The 24,307-nt window shown below is 35.3% G+C and overlaps 1 protein-coding gene across 6 annotated transcripts in view; it reads left to right on the top strand.

Annotated features, from left to right (window-relative positions):
* Window positions 1-269: 269 nt before the first annotated feature.
* BNIP2 (BCL2 interacting protein 2) overlaps window positions 270-24,307 on the top strand; it is a 38,530-nt gene continuing 14,492 nt past the window's right edge. Inside the window, exons 1-12 of one of the 6 annotated variants that reach the window (XM_023616465.2) lie at window positions 345-484; window positions 1,501-1,621; window positions 6,970-7,076; window positions 8,100-8,167; window positions 8,633-8,809; window positions 10,466-10,642; window positions 13,164-13,266; window positions 14,007-14,138; window positions 15,310-15,396; window positions 15,513-15,611; window positions 16,344-16,379; window positions 19,007-19,054. In XM_023616465.2, coding sequence (XP_023472233.1) covers window positions 7,027-7,076; window positions 8,100-8,167; window positions 8,633-8,809; window positions 10,466-10,642; window positions 13,164-13,266; window positions 14,007-14,138; window positions 15,310-15,396; window positions 15,513-15,611; window positions 16,344-16,379; window positions 19,007-19,054 — 977 coding nt within the window. In that variant the 5' untranslated portion in view covers window positions 345-484; window positions 1,501-1,621; window positions 6,970-7,026. Of the gene's footprint in view, window positions 485-1,500; window positions 1,622-6,969; window positions 7,077-8,099; window positions 8,168-8,632; window positions 8,810-10,465; window positions 10,643-13,163; window positions 13,267-14,006; window positions 14,139-15,309; window positions 15,397-15,512; window positions 15,612-16,343; window positions 16,380-19,006; window positions 23,694-24,307 lie in introns of those variants that run through there. The other 5 variants (XM_023616470.2, XM_070270900.1, XM_070270885.1 and 2 more) reach the window with 5 other exon arrangements.

Below are 24,307 nucleotides of genomic sequence, written 5' to 3' on the forward strand. Positions count from 1 at the left end.
TAACATAAAGAATATAAAAATGGCTCTTTGAGACTCGAAGACCAAGTCCCAGGACACACACAAAATTACACCTGCACCCTCAGAGGCACCGCCCAGAAGCCATCGCGCCACGCCCGCCCAGCGGGAACGCAGGGCGGCGGTGCGGGCGCATGCGCGAGCGTCAGTCTGCGGCGGCCGAGGGGGCGGGGAGAGGGACTTCGGGGTTTCAAGAAGACGCCACGCCTCTGCCGTCTGCCGCGCCCGGAGAAGGTCGGGATGTGGTCACTTCCGCTGGGGCAGCTCTCTGCATCCGGGTCAGCTGCTGCCGCTGCCGGTACCGCTCTTGCTGCCGCTGCTGCTGTGGCCGGGAAACTGGGCCCGGGTCTCCACCGCCGTCCGAGGGGAGCGGGCTCCGCTCGGCACTACCTTCTACGACCTGGCCGTCAGCCCCACGTCGCCGGCCTGGAGGGGCGAAGAAGACGAGGGAGCCAAGGCTTCCTCCGGGGTGAGTGCGGCCCGGGAAGACTGGGCACGGCGGGTCCCGGCTGGGAACAGGCCTGGGGGAGGACGTCTGACGGGCGCGTGCCCCCGGACGGCCCGACAGAGGCAGCCCAGAGAGCTCTCTGTTGTAGGGGGCGCCAAAGAACCTGCCCGGGACGCGCTTCCCGGATCCCCGCCCAGCTCAGGCCCCCGCCCTTGGCTCGGCTCCTGTTTGCAGTTGCCATCCTTGCCCCCACTCCCACCCCCTTTTCCGTTTGTGGTGGTCGTGCTCGGGATGGAACCTGCTCCCCCTTCTCGGCCCTCCTGCACACACCCCGGTCTGGGCGCGCAGACTGGGCCACGCTGGTCCGGTATTTATGACCAGCGTCCGTCCTGGTGCAGAACAAAGAAACTTGGACGTCTGATGTGCTTCGTACCCTCTGGGAACAGACACGGAAGCGGCGTTTGTAATCAGAGCTTTCATAGACCTTCGTACGTGAAAAGCCGAGTTCCTTGGGTGGATTCAGACACTACCTTTTGCTTAAATGGTTTGGGTCTCCTGGATGCATCCGATGCCACCGGAGATGTACTAGATCAACTCATGTTAAATCAGACATTTATTTGGGTCTGTTGCCTTGCTTTAAACTTCCCTTGTGTGCCTGTTCCGGGAGCTCATTGAGAGCACAGCTTTTGTCGTGTTCATGCAGGTAGTCATAGTGCCTTCCATGTAGTTGGTTGAGTGAAGGGTGTGATTGCATTTTAGTGGTTTTTTTCATCCTCACCTTCTTTGGTTAGGATCTCTGTTTCTCCTAATGCTTAATCAATTAACTTTTTTTTTTAATTAAACGTATTCTTTTAAAAAAATTTGAGAAGAATTTTGCAATTTGTAAATGGATGTTTCCTCAAAATTATAACTGAAGTTTCCTGGTTTAGTTACCCTGCAGACCATTTTTTTGATGATCTTGCACATCTTCTTAGTTCTTGTCTTTTTACATTTTCTCTGAACTCTATTTTTAGTCTTCATGGTCGCCTCTGTTGCAGCCTAATATTGTTGGGCTTAGACAGGAAGTATGACAGATCCACTTCTGCAAACATGGAACTTGAAGTACATCACCATAAGTCAGTACTGTTATAATCTTTAGGCATTACAGGACCTTTGAAGGTAAGTAACCAAATCTGGCATTACAAGTTTATTCTGTATAAAGTTGCCAGCGAACTGGGGACAGTATGCTATATCAGAAACAGTCTAGGTCTAATCAGGTCTAACCAGGATATAGTGTCATTTGCCTCGTATATAAGATAAAATGGGGATAATAACACTAGTGTTTTATACTTCACATAATTGTTGGTTGGAACATACGAGATGATGAATATACAAGTGGCTGGTAAATGTGAAAAGCACTCTTTGGGGAAATGGTTCTGTTCATTCCACCTGGAATAGTGCTGGTAGGAGGAGCAGCGATGGAGGAAGGCTTCTAAGAAAGGAAGTGTATATAGCCAGGTCCAATAAATTAACCTTGGCTGACAGTGAATTGAAAGATGTCTTTTTAGCTTACATCCTATAAAGCAATACTAGTATAATATGATAGTATTATTCCAAAATTATAATTTTATATTACAACTAATATTTGTAACTCTATAACAAAGTGTTAGAGGTCAATTATTAGACTTCAACATTTTCAAAGATCTCAGAGCGTCTCCAGCATGTTCTGCATACTGATAATTTAATAAATGTACCTTTTATAAGTGGCATGATTATCCTTTGCTTTATTTTCACAATTTTGAGAAAAGTTGGCATCACTGTAATTTTTGTACGTAATTGACATATAACGTATTAGTTTCAGATATACAACATACTGATGCAATATTGCAAAGTGATCACCACAGTAAGTCTACTTAACATCCATCACACATAGTTATAAATTTTTTTGTGAGGAGAACTTTTAAGGTTTACTCTCTTAGCAACTTTCAAATATATAATACATATTCTTAACTGTACTCACCATGCTGTACATTACATCCCCATGACTTATTTATTTTATAACTGGAAGTTTATACATTTTGATCCCCTGCACCCATTTCACCCACCCTGCACCTCTGGCAACTACCAGTCTGTTTTCTGTTATCTATCAGCTTTCTTTCTTTCTTTCTTTCTTTCTTTTTTTTTGATTCCACATATGAGAGAGATTATATGGTATTTGCCTTTCTCTGTCTGACTTATTTCACTTAGCATGATGCCCTCAAGGTCCATCCATGTTGTCACAAATGGCAAGATATCATTCTTTTTTATGGCTGAATAATATTCATGTGTATGTTTGTGTGTGTGTATCACATTTTCTTTATCTGTTCACCCATCAAAGGATGCTTAGGTTGCTTCCATATCTTGGCTGTTGTGAATAGTGCTGCAGTGAACATGGGGTTGCATATCTCTTTTTAAGATAGTGATTTCACTTCCTTAAGATAAATACCCAGAAGTGGAATTCATATGGTAGTTCTATTTTTAGTTTTTTGAGGACCCTCCCTACTGTTTTCCACTGTGGCTGCACCACTTTACATTCCCACCAACAGTGCATGAGGGTTCCCTTTTCTCCACATCTTTGCTAGCACTTATTTCTTGTCTTGTTGATAATAGCCATTCTAACAGATGCTCTCAGGGAAGCAAGCCTATAGGATTTTTCTGTAGGTTTTCTGTAGTTATGTTTTTCATACAGGATTTTTCTTCATAGACACATAGGCCTAAATTATTTTCCTGTAGCGCGACCAATGTTGCCAACCTCATAGGAAAAAGTGAACACAAATATTTAGAATGAAGTCCTTTCTTTTAAATAGGGAAGTGAAAGGCTTGCCCGGGCATTTCCTTCAGCCAACTGTAATTGATTTCAGCATAGATGGTGGTTACTAAGTGCACCTATTCCAGTGGCATTGTTAAACTACATAATGGCAAAGTTGCCATGTAAAATTATGAGTTATAATTCAGACGGTTCTAAATGTGATCTTAATATTTAATTTTTGCTTATATTGCTAAGCTGCATAGGGAAATATCCTTCTTTATCTTGGTTGAATTTACCACCACACCTCCCTTCTGAAGATGTGTCAGGAGGAAATCCATTATCTCCTTGATTTTCACCCTCACTGAGGTCAGCAGCTGTTTTGAGTTTATCTCTATGACCTCCACTGATAATTGGCATAAATAATGATATGCCACCACTACCACAAGTCTATTGAGAAATCAGATTATTCCTGTTGCATTAGGTTGTTTTAACAAATAGCATGTTAAAGTGTTGTTTCCCCATTCTATTTTACCAAATCTATGAACAAAAAATGGGAAACAACCACCGTTAACTTGTAAGTCAGCAATATCCTGATTTCCTTCAAAGTGGTTGTGCTTATATTGCTCTTTCTTGTTCGTTTCCTGTTCTTACAGCTGCTGATGATAAAGTGCTTCCAAGAACAGTACTCTCTCAATTGTTTAAACTTTTTATCTACCTAGTGTACTTACAACATGATAGTCAAGTAAAAATTGAGTGAACCGGCTGAGAGGGCTGAAGGACTTGAGCTCTCTCTGTTTAGAGGAGCTATTTTCGAGTGACAGGCTTGTTCAAGTGTTAAAGCAGCTAAAAGACATAGTTTGTTTTCTAGAATTTCATAAGATAGATATTTTCTCTTAGAAACAAGGAATAATTTTACCAACAGAAATTGATGTTGCATGTATGTAGGTTGCCCCAAATATTTTCGTTATACTTTTTGAGGGGTAACACATAACAGGAAGTCTATTTAAGTAATTTAATAAGAAAAATAAGCCTAAGAGATTGAGCAAAACAAAGGCTTGCTATCCAGGGTTATACCTTTCAATTAAATATTTATTCATTTAACTAATATTTAAGGGCTGTTGTGTGCCAGGCACTGCTAGGTGTTGGAAATATAATGGGAGCAATTTGTAGTCACTGCTTTTATTTTTGAAATATTTTTCTGAGTCTGTGGGATATTTGAAAAAGACACCCAGAACTCCTATTTTTCCAACACCCAGTGAAAAGGTGAGACAAAATAATGGAAAGCTTTTCTGATTATTGAATTTAGGAAAATATATTAGTTCACTTTAGAGTGAGTATCAGAGACTTGAGAAAACATTGAGAAGTATAGTGAATCAAAAATTTGGAAGAGACTGTCAGTTTTCAACATTTAGTAATAGAATGCTTCAGTCTCACTTGAGCATTAATTCTAGAGTAAGAAGTATTAAGTATCTGAGACTTGTTGGCCATAATTTTGGGGTCTTTTCTAGTTCTATGTTCTAAATAGAAGAGATTGTTTGGTTATAGAGAAGACTGGTTGCTGTCAGGGAACAATCTGTGAAGTCATCATTGAGGGTGTGTGTTAATTACTTTAAAATGTAGGCTATGTGTTAAAAACAGAGAAGGTACTAAAGTCAAGATTATTGTATTTTAAGTGTTTTCCGTTAATTTCTCAAAATTGCCTGGCTCAGTGTTTTCCCAGAAAATTAAAAGTGCCTTGCTCATATATATAAATTAACTGACTTTCCAAGCAAATATGTTGGTAAGGAAAAGACAGCATTTGCCGTGTGCTTCTGTGATTGCAAGTGGGTCCTCAAAAATTTAAACCTTTCGAGAATGTTTGAAGCCTTCCCTTGAGCGTAAGTAAGAATTCACAGTGGCAAGAGCGCCTCCCAGTCTTGGTGGAGATAGGAATTTAGTTTACCATATGAAATCTAACGCTTTAGAAGATTTAATGTAGTTTTGTTGTTGTTTCTGTTCTGGAACATAATGTGTTTTTTGTACAACTTTGTGCATCTTTTGAGTGTTGTAATAACGTAGCAGATAAGACAACCATAAAATATGACCACGTCTTTGTTTTAGGAGACTAATTGAAGTGAATGAATGGCTGGCACCATTTGTTTTATTTGATAAATATTTTTAAAGTTATACATACATGGTTTTAAAAGTCAGATAAGTTAGAAGGATTTACTATGAAAAGCATCAGGGTCCCCATCCCACCCTCTTTCTTCTTCCACTGGTGTCAACCACTTTTAACTTTATTTTTAATACTTCTGGTGATATCTAGTGATACTTTCTATCTCTTAAGAAATATATATCTTACCTCTTTTAAAAAAAATAACTTTAGTCATCTATTGACTTACTCTAATGTAGGTGAACTAAATTCTCATTTGTACCTCTTGCCCCCTAAAGTTGTCACAGTTTTTATTGCACTATTAACCAGTTCATCTTCATGGCTTCTTAAATAATATACTTAAGCCTCTCTTTTTTTTTTTTTTAAATAGGTGTTTTTTTTTTAAAGATTTTATTTTTCCTTTTTCTCCTAAAGCCCCTTGGTACATAGTTGTATATTTTCAGTTGTGGGTCCTTCTAGTTGTGGCATGGGGGACACCGCCTCAGCCTGGCCTGACGAGCGGTGCTATGTCTGCACCCAGGATTCCAACCGGCAAAACCCTGGGCCACCAAAGCAGAGCGCGAGAACTTACCACTCGGCCGCAGAGCCGTTCCCAAACCTCTGTTTCTTATTCCATCAACCAAACCAACCTCTAGATTCCTCATTTTGTAAAATGAGGATATTGGCAACCACACCCTTCCTTGGAAAAACTAAAACTAAAATTTATAGCCTAAAACATGTAGTTGCATGAATAGAAATAATCTCTAAGTTCTGTGTCTGAACACTTATGTTGAACTATATGAGAAAAGCTTGGTATAGATATGAAGCAAATCAAAATTTAGCATAATTATTTTATTGGACAGTTACTAAATAGCCTTCTTCAAGTGGCTCAGGAATTATGGCTTTGAAACTATACAGAAGGGAGTATAAAAGACAGTACACCACTTGCCTCTGCTGAATCGTGAGAGTGTAAAGGTATTGTTTTCTAGTGTTCAGTTTCTAGAATCAACATCTATCCAGAGGACAGATAATTTAATTATGGATCTAGAGTAGAGAATATATTTATTTACTTTTATTCCTTGTGCCCTAATTGTTTTTTTGTTTGTTTTTTCGGTGAGGAAGATTGGCTCTGAGCTAACATCTGTGCCAATCTTCCTGTATTTTTGTATGTGAGTTGCTGCCACAGCATGGCTTGATGAGTGCTGCAGGTCCGTGCCGAGGATCTGAACCTGTGAACCCCAGGCCACCGAAGTGGAGCATGCAAACTTAACCATTACGCCACCTGGCTGCACCCCCCTAATTGTTTTTATATGATTCACAATACCTAATAAATTTTAAATCACAACCTGGGACACACATGCATATATGCAACTGAAACAGATATTTTCACTGCACAATAACCTTACAGCAAATAGTACTTACTTTACTAGAATTTGTACTCTATTTTCTATTTTAATTCTTTAAAAAAAAAAATGGTAGTTGCAACTCAGTAAATTGATTTCATGTCCAAGGTAGAGGTGTGAACGAAGGTATAACATTATTGCTCCTTTTCAGCAGATAAAAAGTAAGGTGGAAAATAAGTGGGTATAAATTTTTCTCTTTTCACAGGACATTGGCTCTCTGGATTCCCAGGAGTTTGTAGTTGACATTGAATCCAAGCTGAGAATGGAAGGTGTGGAACTTAAGGAGGAATGGCAAGATGAAGATTTTCCAATGTGAGCAATGCTTTTAAATGAAAACAAAATTTCAAAATTCCTTTGTTGAGATATCATTTATCAAATGATTATTTGGCTTCTTAAAAAAACCCAGTATTGCAAGGTGTTCATTTGATACTAGGAAATGGAAGTTCTTTTCCAACAGTTAGACTAATTCTCTTGTATTTTACTTTCCAACCAAATATATGTGTGTTCTTCTATAATCTTTCTTTCATTTTTGTTTTGAACATTTAAGTTTCAAAACTTTGCTGTTATAAACAATGCTTTTATGTCGTATTTTTTAAACTAGAATGTGAAGGGTTCCTGGGAGAAGGGAGTCTTTATAAGAATTGTTAAATTTCCTGCTTTTAAAAAACGACTTATTAAATAAGCAAGAATTTTCTATATCATGTGGCCAGCTACCTTGACACGTTTGCATTTGTATTTACAATTGTATTGGCAGCAGTCGAGTTAAGAGAGAAAGAGCAAAGGCAGACCTTATATTTAAATGATGCTGCCATGCCATCATGGTCAGAAGACCATCTCAGTACACAGGAAGATCCCTTAGCAGTTGGAATATGAACAGCTGGTGGGAGTAATGAGTCATTACATAGCACATGTTGATAGTAGTAATATAGAAATGCTGAGCTCAAAAGAATTGTAGTCATCGTTACCATAGTCCCATTGTGAGTAACAATTTAGCTTCATCATACATTGTGTCATACATCACATTAAAGTCATATAAGCAATTATATTTGTTTTGTAGGTTGTTTATACTTTTTACATTTTATAGTTGTATTTAAGAGCAGTTACATAAGGAGTTTATATCTACTTTTATGTGTTGCTTATATAAATATGTAAGTCAATTCTGACAGTCTGAAAATTTTTTCTTTAAAAGTGGTTTGTAAATTGCTAAAACTTAAGAAACACTGCTTTATTCAGTTTTCCTCATCATTGTTTCTATAAGTTATTTTTAATAGATCTTTGAACTTGAAAAAAATTTTTTTTAATTTCTGGGTTAAAAATTATGTCTGTGTCTTCTAGACCTTTACCAGAAGATGATACTATTGAAGCAGATATATTAGCTGTAACTGGACCAGAGAGCCAGCCTGGTAAGAACTTGACACCTTTACTTTCAGTGAAATGATAGATTTTGTGTTGTTTTTGAACACGTTTCTTTGTCAAGGAAAAAAATATGCTCAGTTTTTGTTTCATCATAGGGAGTCAAAGGATAAATTGAGTGTTTAGGAAAGCATTTTTGGAATGCTTTGGAAGTTTAACTTTCCAAAAACATACCCTTGGTTTTTGTAAATTTCTACGATAAAGGGATGAGAGGAAATCATTTTTAGTAGTAAGAAGTGGCTATAAAGTCTGCCTCTCTTATTTAAGAAGATGTATCCTTGCTGGGAAATGTCATCTTGCCATGATGTAGAAGCAATAGTGATCATTGGTGCTTTGGGATTGTATTCAATTAATGTTATTTTTCCCAAGAATGAAGTGGTTAAAATTTTTCTCTTGTTCAGTTTGAACATCTAAGCATTCCTTCTAATATCTTTCACTTTGGTTATCCATTCCAGGCTCACTAGAAGTTAATGGAAATAAAGTAAGAAAGAAACTAATGGCCCCAGACATTAGCCTGACCCTGGATCCTAGTGATGGCTCTGTGTTGTCCGATGATTTGGATGAAAGTGGGGAGATTGACTTAGATGACTTAGACACACCGTCAGAGAACAGTAATGAATTTGAGTGGGAAGGTAAGTGTTTGATTGTTTTCATCTGACCTTTAATGAATGGTTGTCTTTATATACATACATGTTTTTACAATGGCATTCTCATATTAGGAGAACTGGAAAAACTTAAAACTGGATCATGAAACCAACTGGCATCAATGCTTAAGGGGTTTTGTTGAAATATGATATTCTTTCTAAAGTTCATATATTGATTACTAAGATACGACATTCTGCTAACACTGAATATTCTCATGGCTTTCAAAACCATGTATAGTAGATTACATAGGTGGCTTTATTTTTTTTTCTTAATTTCTCAGTGCTGTGAAGGTATGGTCTTTTCATGTTGCTCCCAAAATATTGCTTAATAATTATGGCATGTACTTTTATTTAGTTGATCAGCTAAGAAAAAGAACTTTGAAGAGATAATTTAGGGAATGTGCTAAAAGTAGTTGAGTCTGCAGAGAGGAACTTCTAGAGGGAGTTTTTTGAGGGTGATCTTTTAAATAGGTTTGCCTGAGGGTGCTGCACTTTGTAAACAGCCAACATGAGTGAATGTATACTCTGGCCCCCAAACCTTGTATTTCTTATCATTAGTTATTTAGAATCCGAAGTTCTGCCTGCTTTCTTTAATTAGATATTACTATCTGCAGTATCTTTACATAGTTGTTAATAGTTTATTTATATTCCATCTTTAAAATGATTTTTACTTCAAAGCAGTGTTTAGCTCTAGGTATCTTATCTGCAGTAAAGGGTAAGATGCTTGATATACTGTATCTTTTGTTCCTTTTTTCTTTCCTGTTTTGCTGGTTCAATAAGCAGTCCAGTAATAAGCAGTATTTTATAAAGATATTGAAATAGTTTTCTGCCTATGTGTTTTGTCTCTTCTTTCTTTAATGCTGCTGTAGTCATTTCCTGGAAGGATATTTTCCGTTAACAGCTTTGTCTTGGAAACAAACAACTAACATGCAGTAGGTTCCCCCTCCCCCCATCTTTTGGTAAGGACTATCATACTAAAATTTTGAAAATCATTACTTCATTAAAAATCAGCTAAAATGCAATCTTAAAATATAAATTATACCTAATCATTGGTGCTTATGCTTTGGCTAATGTTAATTTAAAATAGACTTTTGCATGTACACTTCAGAATATTATCAATACATTTCTGCTTTATAAAACTGATCAAATGAGAAATAATCATTGACTAGTTAACCACTTTCTATCTGGTATTATAATGTTTGGGGAATAATTTAAGTGATCAACAGTAACAAAAAACAATTGGCTCCTAGATAGTTACTTTAAGTAACCTATAGTGGTAACTGTCAAGGACAATGTTGTTATAAATAGAATCTGGAAGGGCATTGTAGGGCCAATGTACTAAGATTTGATGGCTCTGTAAATTATCTTTTCTGAAGTTATGGATATACATTGCACTGTGATTAGGTGATTTCTGAATTAGGCAATACAAAAAACTTTAAAGAACCATGATTTCCAAATACAAAATGGCCCTTATATCAAGAGCAAGCCTTTTCCTATACTGTGGAAGAAATATTTGAAATCCCACAGAAGGTGTAATGAAAAATTCTCTGAACAATCTAATTAGATAGTAAAGTGGTTAACATGTAATTTGATTTTTATTGTACAAATAACAATTTGTGATTCAAAAACCTTTTATTTTGACAGATGATCTTCCAAAACCCAAAACTACTGAAGTTATTAGGAAAGGCTCAATTACTGAATACACATCAGCAGAGGAAAAAGAAGATGGACGACGCTGGCGTATGTTCAGAATTGGAGAACAGGACCACAGGGTTGATATGAAGGCAATTGAACCTTACAAAAAAGTTATCAGCCATGGAGGTAAGAGTTACCAAAGATTATTCCAATTTTTTAAAGCAATATCAGAAATCTAAATGCTTAAACTCCCTTGAGATGGTACATAATTTTGAAAGCGTGATAAAATTTACCATGTCATTTTAGAAACATAATAGATTTCAAGAAAAAGGATAAAACCAACGTTCAAAAATAGTTAACATATGCATACAGTAAATTCAAAAGGTACATGAGTGTGCAGTGAAAACTGTCTCCCTCTTACCCCTGTCCCTAGGCCCCCCCCAACACTGAGACTTTACTTTCTCCCCTGTTGACCCACTTAGAGTTTATATAGAGTGAAATGCTATAATCTTTTTTTTGGTAGCATTTGCAAATTTTTTTTTCAGCTTTATTGAGATATAATTGACATATAACATTGTGCAAGTTTAAGGTGTAAAACATATTGAACTGGTACATTATATAATGCAAAGTGATGACCACCATAGCATTAGCTACCATCTGCATCACGTCACATAATTACAGTTTCTTTTTTTGTGGTGAGAACGTTTAAGATCTACTGTCTTAGCAACTTTCAAGTACATAATACAACATTATTAACTCTAGTCACCAAGCTTTAGACTAGATCTCCAGAACTTGCAAGTTTGTACTTTTTGACCAGTGTCTTTCCTTATTCCCCACCCCGCAGCCCCTGGTAACCACCATTCTAGTCTCTGTTTCTCTGAGTTCAGCTTTTTAAAATTCCACATATAAGTGATATCATATAGTATTTGTGTTTCTTCTGACTTAATTCACTTAGAAATGCTCTAATCTTAAGTGTTTTGACAAATGCCCATGCAGTCATATATTCCCATATAACCTGCACCCCTAGACATATGGAACATTTCATTTGCCCCAGAAAATTCTCTTAATACTCCCAATGAATACCCCCTCTCCAGCAACTACTACTCTAATGTCTACACTGGTGATTAGTTTTGCCGCTTCTAGAATTTCATGTAACTGGAATCATATGGTATACACTCTTTCGTCTACTTCTCTGGATTCATCCATGTTGTTGCATGTATCTGTAGTTTATTCCTTTCTATTGCTGAGTGGTATTGCATTATATGGATAAACTGTAATTTGCCTGTCCATTCTTCTTTTGGTGGACATGTGAGTTGGTTCCAGTTTGGGCTTTTATGATTAAAACTGCCGTGAACATTGTCATACAAGTCTTTTGTGGATATAAGTAAATCCTGGCTTTTTAAACTATGATTCTTAATTTACCTTAAAACCCTGAAAAAATCATATAGCTTTACCACAAGTAGAGAACTGGTTCATTCTACATTTTTATGGAGCACCTACTTTGCGTATTTGTGGGATATACAAAAATATAAGGCTTTGTCCCTTCCCTTAAAAAACTTACAAGTCAAATAGGAAAAGCTGTGAAGTACAGTTATAACTTATATCAGTCTGACTGTGGCATATATAGAAGTTTACCTGGGCACTCTGTAAATAGTGCCAGAATGTTAGTGGTAGTCAAAATGCAACTCATTCTGTAGAGCATGTCAAATTACCTGAAATCCTCCTAGTACAGGACAGAGGGCCACATATGTCAAGCAGATAGAGTCATTTCCACTTAATTAACTCTGCCAAATGCATTCCCTGGCTTATTTCTATAGTCTTCATTCATCTGAAAGCAAATCACTTGAATATTTGCAGTTATGTTGTTCTGCTTAATTTAGTCTTATTCAGATGAAGAAAACAGAATAATCTGGATCGGGAAGTCCATAGACATACATTAATTCAGCTAGGACATAGGAGGCAAGTTGTGAGACCTGCCTCATGGTTTAAACCTAATATCTTTCAGAAATAGCTCTTCATTTTTCTTAGGGGAAAATAATTAGGACCATTTTATCCTGTTGAATTATCACAGTGTGCTATGTGACTTAAGGGATTAAGAAAGGTGGTGAAGATTCTTTTCAAACGTTCAGACCTTTTAGTGCATGTTTATAAACAATAGAAATGAAAGTTAAAGCAAAAATACTTGTTACTGAATACAGTTTAATATCTAGAGCTTATAATTGAAACATCACATTTTAGTACTGTTTTCCCTTCACTTAGAATTGTGTCAGGAATGTAATCTTTTTTTTAGTACCCTAAAATCTACAAAATGCTAGGCATCATTGAATGTAAAAACTTTTTTAAAAAGCACCCATTTTAACTGTAAGATGCATAAAAATATTTTATTGTAGTTCTTCATCTTGGATTATATTCACTATATTTGTCTACTTGCTAAAATAAGGTTGGCTTTCTGATTATGCTACTTTAAGTGGGCTTCTTGTTTTTATGCTTACCCTTTACTCTTAAAATTTTATTGTTCTCTTTTTGAGAAGAGGAGATTTAAAGACATATATAAGACTATATAAAGTAACAAAAACAAAAAAAATACTTTTTGATCCAGAATTTTGTGAAAGGTAAACCATTATAATCTATCAACCATACAGATGTCCTCTGAAAAATCTTCAGAGTGAAATCATGCTGGTGATTTTATCTTTGGTTTCTTTTTCAGGATATTATGGGGATGGATTAAATGCCATTGTTGTGTTTGCTGTCTGTTTTATGCCTGAAAGTGGTCAACCTAACTATAGGTACCTGATGGACAATCTCTTTAAGTAAGCATATCTTCACAAAAATGTTTGCACAGAATTTTGAGTTAATTAGATCCCCAATTTACGGAAGTGAACTTTGGCTGGGTAAAAATTATAAATATCCCAGCTCTGGTTCTTTAAGTCCTCATTCTTTGGTATTATGAAACTATCCATTTTCCACCCCGACAGAAAAATTGTCATTTTAAAACTAGAAAGGATATTTCAGGTTATCTGTTCTAACTTCTTTATTTTATATTGGAGGACACATTAAGTGTAAAGAAGTGACTTTTATCTCAAAATCATATGGCTAAATTATATTTACCCCCCAGAAGCCAAATGTAACTGAGCTTGACTCAGTTCTGCCATATTTCCACGGAGTCATTTTATTTCTCAACTTAGTCCAGTTTTTTAAGACTTTATTGTGGGAAATTTCAGACATATACAAAGAAATATATTGAATGTTTGTGTACTATCGCCCACTCTCCCAATCATCAATTTATACTTCATTCTCGCAATTTGTACTCCCCCACTTTATAACTTTGAAGCAAATCCCAGACATCATGTCATTTCATCTATAAACATTTCAATATGTATTTATAAAAGATAAGAATTTTTTTTCTTTAATCATACTACCAAGTAATGCAGTATTAAAATTTTCATTGTTTTTGCTCATTGAAGGAGAGGGAAGGGAGTATATAATTTGGATAACCTAGTTTGGTTATGCAAAGCAATCTTTAAGGCTTAAACTTAATTTGTTTTTACAGATATGTTATTGGCACTTTGGAGCTGTTAGTAGCAGAAAACTACATGATAGTTTATTTAAATGGTGCAACAACTCGAAGAAAAATGCCCAGTCTGGGATGGCTCAGGAAATGCTATCAGCAAATTGATAGAAGGTATTGTAAATACAAGTTGAAAGCTAGTCTGAATGATTTTTATAATGGCCTTATTAGATAAAATTTTATTTTCTGTTGCCATTTAAAGGCATCATGTATCCACTTTCTAAATTACATTTGTTAATTTCCTGACAAGTTTCTATTTTCTCAAGACAGTATTTTAGAATATCATGAAGGAAATCAGTTTTGATGTGTTTTATAAAGAATAACTTTAATTCCCTAAAACAAACTTATAAAATGGTTCTTTATTTCTCCTTTTTTATACCACATTGAACATTTTCCTATAATTTACATTTGGGAAAAGATGAAGAACTTAGTACAATTCCTATTTTATTACATTCTGAATTTTGCCTGCTTTATAGTGCTTAGCATATTTTATGTTCTTAAGATGCTTGTTTAGCTGTAGCCTTTCTTTGAAATGAGCTCTGGAAGTGTATTCTCCTAGGAATCAGTCATCCATGCCAGTGGAAGGAACTTTGATCCTCCCATTGGTTTGCTTTGACCATAGCTAATGTGAACTAGTCTAATCAACTCAGACCCATTAATAGATTTCTCTTCATACCTAAACATAGTATTGGCTAGTTCTTGTGATTTAAACAAAAATCCTAATACCAGTTTAATGTGAAATATGCATGATAAAACGCCAGTTTTTAAGGGTCATTTTAAGTTGTCTATGTTAATGCCTTTAATTTTAATCTAAATTTTAGACTTCATAAGAATGTGTTAGACTTGATTCATGTTGTCTATTCCTGTGGCGATCTCCACTCCCACCTTTTTGTCTGCACAGTGCCTTTCATGGTGTTGAAGAAGTTCATACCAGTTTCCCCCAACCCTGAAAAATGAAAACAGTTTACTTCTGTATTCACTATTGGCCTCTACCCCAGGTTAACAGAATCCTGAAGACAAGCGAATGTATGCTAGGAGACATTTAGTAACAGGCTAAACTGTGGATCTAAATTTAGTCATTCCATAGCAGTAGGAGGGACCATCAGAATTCAAGAGTGCATTTTCTTGTCTTTAGATGTGCATCACATCTAAATGAGAACTCTTGGATGAGGGATTTTCAATTAATTTTTTGTATAAACTTGCACATACTGATGTCTTAACTTTTCTTCTGGCATTAGAGTTTGTAGAGCTTTTTAAATTCTATTTCTTTTTTTTTCAACTCCAGGTTACGGAAAAATCTAAAATCTCTAATCATTGTTCACCCCTCTTGGTTTATCAGAACACTTCTGGCTGTTACAAGACCATTTATTAGGTAATGTTCTGAGAGCCATTGACTTCAAAAAAAACCCACAAACTCCTTGTGTGAATTTCTTGTCAGTTCTGTTGGTTAGAAATAACTGAGATAATTATTTTTATTTTCTTCCGTAGCTCAAAATTCAGCCAAAAAATTAGATACGTCTTTAATTTGGCAGAACTAGCGGAACTTGTCCCCATGGAATATGTTGGCATACCAGAATGCATAAAACAGTATGTTTTGTTTTATTTCTTTAATTGTATTGGATCTTTATATTTTGATATGCAAAAGGTAAATATTTTTCAATATTCATCGTTTCTCACTTCATATATTATAAATATTTTGTAAGTGCTCTTGTCTTTGTAACAAAGAAAAAGGGGAAGAAGCCATTTTTCATCACTTTCCCCATAAGTCACCATTTTCTTCAGGTTGTCAGTTGAAGAAGTGGGAGGAATTATTTCTGGTTGTGATTCATTTATATTTTTAAAGACTAGTTATAATCTAAGAGATGATTTCCCAATTGGTCAGTACTAAAGAATATTCTCCAAACTTGAACGTACTACTCTCCAAATTTGAGTAAGTTCATCATGGCATTGAATAATCATATTAAATATTATTTATATCAGCCTAACCTTTATACTTTCCAGGGGCTAGAATTTGTTCTCTTTACCAAATTCACTTACTTCCATCTAACCTTTAAAAGGACTTGGTAGAAGGCTATTAACATAAATACTTGAGTATCACAGTGCTATAATATAGAAAAAACTTTCTTTGTTCTGTTAATCTAAGATTTTAGTCTGTTTGTGTCAAAGTCAGATTTCTTAAGTCAGTTTTGACTTTCTACGTAGTGTGTTAAATATTTTTGAGTTTGCCTGAAAATTTATGAGTTTATTTTTAGTGCCTTTTTTTGTTTTTGTTCATCTTAATAACATGTATATTTACTGAAATAACTCTTCCCTACCAAGGTATGAAGAAGAAAAGTTAAAAAAGAAACAAAAAAGGTATATGCACACCTTGACTGGTTGCATCTAGACTAGTCCATTTGCATTGCACAGACTAACTTTTCCTTATTGGTTGGTTAGCTTGTAGACAAAGATAATAGCATTTGTAAATATAAACACACCACAGAATCCAAATACAGAGTGAATCCAAAGTTCCAGATGCTGAATATGGCTTGAATTCACCCTGTTTTATCACCATATATAATACCAATTAGGAATTAAGACCACAGCCCCTCCTCTCTCCTATTTGGTATAAATACCAATGGTAAAACCAGAGGAATTACTAAGAATACTGTTTGAAAGACCGATTACTTTTAAGACTTTATCTGTTTCACCGTATTCTTTAAATCTCTGACTTCTGCTTTTGAAATATTTGTGTACTTTTAAGGAATCAATTGATTTCCTTGGGATTGATGGTTATATTTACAATGCACGTATTCTTTGGCTAACCAACATTGATTTCCTTGTACGCTTAAATGGCCTGCTAACCAGTCAGATACTACATGTCGATAAAATACCTGGAACTTCAATGTACCATTTAATAGTTAAACACTCTGCTTTCCATCTTAAATTTAATTTTGAATACTTCTGCTTTGAGCATAACAAATATTATCTGTTAATATCTTTGCATAGAAGATGAAAGGCAAAGGTATAAAATAGTTACCATTTTATATAGTAATTTAGAAAAGTGTAGGATTTGGATTTAACTTGTTAATGGATTTCTAAAATATTGACAAATTAGCAAAACAGTTTAATACAATCTTACTTTCTTTAGAGTTAAGGTGAGAGATTTATATGTAATTATTTTGACCATTCTAAGGAACCTATTTAAAGGAACTGGAACTGAAAACATTCTTAACTTTGAACATGTTTTAGCTCTGTTGATGAGCAAGAATTCAGTTGACCGCACAATGGAATCATTGCTTTGCATTTCTGTATGAGACTTTACAGTTTAACAAACTAATTTGAACATAGAGATATGGACAGTGATTTTAGATCTTGCTGATTTCTCGTTCCTTTTTAGGCATTGGTGTGCATTTTCCAGACACTGGCTGAAATTAAAAGTAAAATCTGTAATTGTAGAATACTTTGAAGCCAGCTACTTCATGGATTTCAAAATGAATTGCCTTTGTTGATGTAATTTGCTGTATTGTGCCTTTTTACAAAGTTCTTATATTTAATTACCTGTTAGGTAATTTAGGTATTAGAAAAAAAGTGGACCTATAGTTTTATTTAAAATTATTGTTTGAAACCTACCACTACTATTTTATCTTGATTTTTTTTTTCCTTTTTTTTTTTTACTTTTGTTTAACCTTAGAATCATTTCATGTATCTTTCAGGCACTTCTTAGTTTTTGTAGAAAGTTTCTTTAGCCTTAAAAATCAATAAATCCTTGTCAGCTTGAAAATAACATTCAAGTTTTAAAAATAGAAGGACATGTTTTTCAAACCAATACTTAATAGAGGCGACATATGGGGAGCTTACTTAAGGTGAAATCTCTGTGATGAGTACTGGTGATACGGAGAATACAAAACTGAGTGTGGAAGTGCAGCAGTTTTTAAAATGTTTTAGATGTTTCCTTCAAACAACTGAGTGCAAGAGTGGCCAGGCAGATAATGATTGTTAAAATGTTTGAACGGAGTTTAAAAATAAAGTAATTATGAAATTAGTTCATAGGGATATTCACGTGTTGAAAGGATTGAATGTATATTGCATGCCTTATCAAGAATATGTACCTTTCAGATTTTCGATACCAGTATAAAAAATATTTTTAAATGTTGTTTATCTTGGCTTTACCACAGGCCAGGGCTGTGAGATCTGATTCACTAATGTTCAAGTGATTATAGTAATGGAAACAAGTGTGAAAAGTATCTTCATGTATCATACCAAATTGTTTTAAACTCCCCTCCATCAGTAATTGAAACTGCTACAAATATAATAGTAATAGACCATTGTACGTTATCTTTGAAAAGTTGTATGTAATTGTTGTGTGGTGATTACGTAATTCTTTTAATCCCCACTTGCCTAAATTTTGATAGGATCTCTGTGCAACCCACTACTAATCCTGTCAGATTTTTAAACTACATCTAGATATTTCTGATTATTAAATTCTATGGCTTCTTACTATTAAAATAAGTGAAAGCCATTCGTATTTTAAGTGTACCAATAAATTTTGGAGAATAATTATGGTTTCTATAAATATGCATTTTTATCACTGAATTTAACAATATTAATTGATCAGTTGGTTTCATTAGTTGCATTTTAATGTTTCAGTTAACAAAATCATTTTTGAGGGAGTTGTTTTTCCTGCTTATCTCACTTATCACTTAGATCCCTGCCAGAATACTACAATTTGACATTTTAGTATGCCTGTGTGCATCTGTATGTAGCGTGTTTTATAATCTTTAAAGAAACGACAGTCATGTTTCTTGCCAGTGCCCTCTTGCCTTTAAAAATTATCTTTCCTGGTTGGGGAAATGTTTGGTAACCTTTTTACTATGTCTGCTTCTTTGCAAAGCTTTGTTTTTAACAGAATAATATTCTGTGCTAAAAATAGTCATTATTTTTAGAAAGAAAATTATTCACTTGCTCGTGTCTTATTATCTATATTGTTTTTCATTAAACAGAGTTGATCAAGAGCTTAATGGAAAGCAAGATGAACCGAAAAGTGAACAGTAAGTTTGGCGTCCAGTCCAAACCAGACTGAAGAATGTGCTGATGAAGCAGTGCTCTTTTTTGCATTTATAATGCATTTATTGGCCCTGATTTTTATGTAACCTGTTACAAAATTGACTTGACATTTTCTTCATGGACTTTTGTATAAGGGACTGTTCACTGCTGTATTGGTTTGCGAATCTTTTGAATTTAGCTCTTTACTAGCTAATTATATTGCAATCATTTTATATTTTATATTACTAAATAGCAAAGAACCACACTTTATATAAAGCAGTTTTTGCATCTGTTTATTGAATGATGCATCTTCTTCAGTAAAATATTTATATGCCTAACTGGTAAAGGAAAGAGATAATATATATTTTTATGTTTTTGAGTAATATTTTTTAATGTATACCTGTCTTGTGGAAGAGTATGCAGGTAAATAAGACCATGAATTTGTAAAGTGCATGTTAGAATTTTTGTTTTTGTAAATGGTTAAATACGTTTCCTGGGTAGCTTAGAAAATAAAGTTGCCCTTAAGATGAGGGACAGTTAAACTGGTTCTCATGAATACCCAAAGGTCATGTACATAATCTAAGTAAATTAGTACCATCCTAAGTGTTTTCCTCACTTAATGTGTTCTGTTTCTTAATTCAGAAGTGCAAATACAAGTGTGTTACACACGTTTTCCTTTTTAAACTTAAAGACAAGTCAAAAAGCCATCTTTAGAACTAGAGAATGTAAGAGGCTAAGAATTGGGGTTTGTATATATGTATATGTGGGACATTTTGTCTTCTGGCCGAAAGTCAGAACTTTATAAAAATCTTAGGTTTGTTCACTAATGTGAAATAAGCTCTGTGTCCAGGGTATCACTCTCCTGAGTCTGTGTGAGTGCAGTGTAGTATTCAGAGAATGTGAGGAGTTATTCACTGTCACTACTTTTCTGTAGAAAACAGGAGCTGCTTTTTTAACTGCTCTCAATGTGGGCACTTTACTAAAATGCTTTCATATCAGTTATTTGAACTTGGTAGGTGTTTGACCTAGTCAGATATGTTTTCACATTTTCTGTTCAATCATGTTGACAGTACTGTAAATTAAGTTGTTTTGTAAGACTTAGAGCATCATTATATTACATGGTCTTGAATGACACATTTGATGTAAGCATATAAACTTTCTTGTTCACTTTGGTAAGTATCTTGACTCTACATTGAAATAAATACTACTTAGGCCTCAAAACAGGACTTAATTACCCACAAAATCATCCTAAAACAACAAATTGGTCTGGTATTTTGTCGCATATTTGCGTGACTCATATATATTTGGTAAACTTAGGACCCTCCTGATAGGACAGTCACACCATGCTCCAGCCTTTCCTTTAAGGTAATTTACAAAAGAGTGTCCTGGAGTAGCAAAATTGAAGTGGATGAGAGCTAAGCTTTAGTATTCTGTCTTAGACTGAACACACATGTGGCTTTTACTATTTTCATTTATTATGGAGTTTCTATTGCAAAAGAGAATTTTCCTTCACTTTTTGTCCGCCTCAGTCTTAAACTTGGCATGCTAACCTAAGTCCAATTATGGGAGGTGCTGGAAGATTCCCAGGATGAGGCCTTCTCCTTGACTTAACTTGGATCCAGGAGATGTAGGCAAATCCTGAACTAATGTCATTGTGGTGAAGAAAGCCAAAACCATCATTGCTTGCTCAAATCATAGAAACACTTTGTGTTGAAAAAGGAAACTAACAATAACAACGTAGGCATTCCTTCTGAATTTACCATATGAGGATTATGAGTAAAGGATCATATGGAATTTAGCTGTGATCAGAGTCGGTGTTTGTACAGTGTTTTAGGGAGTCTTTCCTCTGTCTATAAGTCTTTATCTCACTCAGAATACGCTGAGCTTTTTAAATAGGTGGTTTTCCTCCACATTAAGTACCCAGTTCTTCAGTTTCAATGCTTTCGGTGTTTATTGACTTTTGCTTTTGCAAGCATTGTTCCTAACTATGGATACAACTTGTTGCAAAAGTGGTACATTTTCCTAAATAGTTTTAAGGAGAAGTGGCCTGTATTCTATTAGAACATTAAAACTCAGAAGGAACAGCGATAACACTTGGGATATGATGAAAGGGATGTGTTGTGGATCACTAGATAAAAAGGATAGCTGCTCTAACTTAGATTTTAATGGGATCTGGTATAGGGAAGTGCCCCATAATAAATGTTTCATAACTATAACACTTAAGATCCTAACTGGTAGGTTTGAGGGAAAGTGTTTATTAAATTTGTTATTTGTAATTGGTAGCCATGTGACGTTTACCCTGTATCAGTCAATTTGAATTTTCCATTACTGATTGAAGCGAAAGTACATATAATTGTATTAGTTTATCTTTCTGCTGGGGTCATGAATCTAACTTAACTGGTTTAATTTGATGCTTCTGTCACTATTATTTTGTTATAGTTGGGCTCTGAGTGCCTCTTTTAAGTCAAAAGTTTCTTGTATAAAGTAGTTTGATTGTGTTCTGCTTGATTATATTCCTCAGTAGCACCGAGGAAAATCACTATGTTGACCCCACAGTTTAAGCTTAATAGTCTTTAACTTGAGGAGAGGAGTATAAAGAAATGATTCTAAGTAGGGCCTAGGAGGATAGTTGGAAAGGAAGATAACAAAACAAGGAAGAGAAAGAAAACTATGAGGGGGTCAAGAGCTGTTACCTAAGATGCCACTGAATGTGTCTTGTTAAGGGAAGTAGTGTGTATGGCAGCTGCCATTACGAGTTTTGTATCCAGCAGGACAGCCTGCAGGTGACACACAGAATTTGTGAATAAGGAGACTGAGGAGTGAAAGGGGAAAAGGCTGATGATACCTGGAATGAGAATTGATATTTTCTTCTGCTTTGTCCCCTCATACAGAAGCAAGTTTCAACAGAGAGGGTCAGCAATTACAGTGCTGGATTAAAGTTTAGGACCAGGTTATTTTTCATATTTCATGGTTGGTAAACATTAAAGCAGCCTTCCAAAATGGGCATCACTATTTGGTAACTGCACTGAATTCTGAAATTTGCTGATTGACAAGTATATATTGGCAGCTAGAATTTCTTCAACTGCGATTTCAGAGTTTAAAAAGGTAAGGAATCTGCTTTTGGCGAGAAGACTTGTAAATGACTGTACAGCATTACTATTTGGCTGTTTTAGGAGTGCTCAGGGAATTTGGGAGTGTTTGATTTAATACAGAAGTGGCTTTTTAGATTTCTTCAGTTGATAGAGAAACTAGTAATTAGGATATATTGGGTAGAACAGGCCAGTTTCCTGATGAGATTAGTAACGTAGATAAGGTGACAGTAGCTTCTTTTTCCCGTGTTATATGTGTAAAATTGCTGACGTTGCAATTGCTCAATCAGAAGGGAGGAAGGCAGGCTGGAAATAATTAATTAATTGCTACCCCATTCTATTTTTTCCCCATCCTGTATGGATATTTGAGAAATGGATTACAAATCTCAGAAGAATGAGATAGACAGGAATTAATGTACTTATTAGTTAGACTGACTATTCTGTTAGAGTTTATCTTGTCATAGGGAACAGGAAATGTATAACTTGAGTTGCTGGGAGAGTGAGTCAGAAACTTAGACTTGCATGGGAAAGTGAGCTGGAAAGGAAAGTGGGAGGTTATCTATTCAGTGTTCTAATAGCCCAGAAAAATTGCCTAGGGAGCCTTTCACCCCCTTTTCCTGTCCCAAGATTCTAAATGAATTAGACTCAGATCAATGGTGAGTCCCAGTAACGTAACTTTTCTTTAAAGTTCTAAGTGGTGACTGAAAATAAGGTGATGAGTTGAACAGTAAAGAGTGGCACTAAAATTTGAACGGAACTATTATTTTGTTGCAGCTATATATGATAGATCTACTTAATTTCGTATGTTTTGAGAACTACTTGGAAAATGCTAGGAAAGTTCACATAAAGCACTTAATAACTAATCTAACACCAGATGAAAATATAGGGTTTAATGCTTCCAAATTAATATATTAAGCTGTTTGCTTCAGATTGCTATCTGATTCTATCTTATAAGACATGCTCCAAGAGGTTTAAACATTTGCATTTTGAAGTTTTTATGCATTTTCACATTCAGTGTGGCTAAGGAGGAACTTGGAAAATAATATTAGCTACTCCACTGCAGTTTTTGTATACGGACTTCTAAAATTATGCCCCTTAAACAGTTTATTTTCATGAACCCAGCTGGTAAATATTGGTGGTGTTCAGGGCCACTGACTTGCACAGCCCTTGGAGCACCACCCACACAGAACACAACTCAGAGTTTGTTCCACACTAACGCACTTTGATATGTATTTCAAAACTTCAAACATTTTTCTTACCATAAATCGCATGTTGCCATTTAGACACAACTACCATACTGTGGTCATTTCACTCCTATTCAGATGATATTGCTTAACCCAGTGCTGTCATTTTCCAGTGTGAGGAATTCAGTTCTGATGACTGTGTGCAAGATGTTAATGTGGTCCCTGTAAGAAATACTAGAGTTGGTCTTGACTTCTTGAGGAGATGTAATATTTTATTTTCCTTTCACTTGTTAGGAGTACAGTAACTTGTATTGTTGCACATCGTATTCTTGCAACGTTAATGAATTTAAATAAATTAATTGGAAAATTTGGTTTTGACTCATTTTATCACATTTTTCTATCTTCCATTTTCCCACTAAATTTTTATGCTCAGTGATCTTGTAAGCTTTTCAAATCGTTTTAGACCCTTGCTCTTGTTTCTCTTTCTGTAGTCTGGATGCTGCTTCCTGTTCTTCAAGGGGGTGAAGAGTTCACCCTGCTTTAATTTTAAACATCATCTTATCTATAATCAAACTTCGTATTTCATAGTTTAGAATTATTTTAGTTAGTGGGGAATCCAGTGGTGAAATCAGTAAGTGGCTGAAAACATGTGTAAATGAGAACTTGTTTAGCTGATAGACCTGCTCAGAGATTCCAGTTGGTAGCACTTGTTTTTGCATTTATGCCTTAATCACTGTTCAGTTGCTTCGTGGCAAACAGCTGTACACATTACTTCTGCCTTTAATCAACAGTTAGGATACCATTTGGGATTATGTAAACTCAAATATATATTGAAGTATTTGCCTTGCATTAGCCACACATTTTAAATACAAATTCTCCCTAATTAAAGTTATTCATGAATCACAGACTGAACGCTTTCTGGGCTAAATGAATTGCAGCCCTGTTTTGAATGGTAAAGAAATACCTGGTATAATCTTTGCAGAAT

Source organism: Equus caballus, chromosome 1 (assembly GCF_041296265.1).
Source record: "Equus caballus isolate H_3958 breed thoroughbred chromosome 1, TB-T2T, whole genome shotgun sequence".
Taxonomy (NCBI): Eukaryota; Metazoa; Chordata; class Mammalia; order Perissodactyla; family Equidae; genus Equus; species Equus caballus.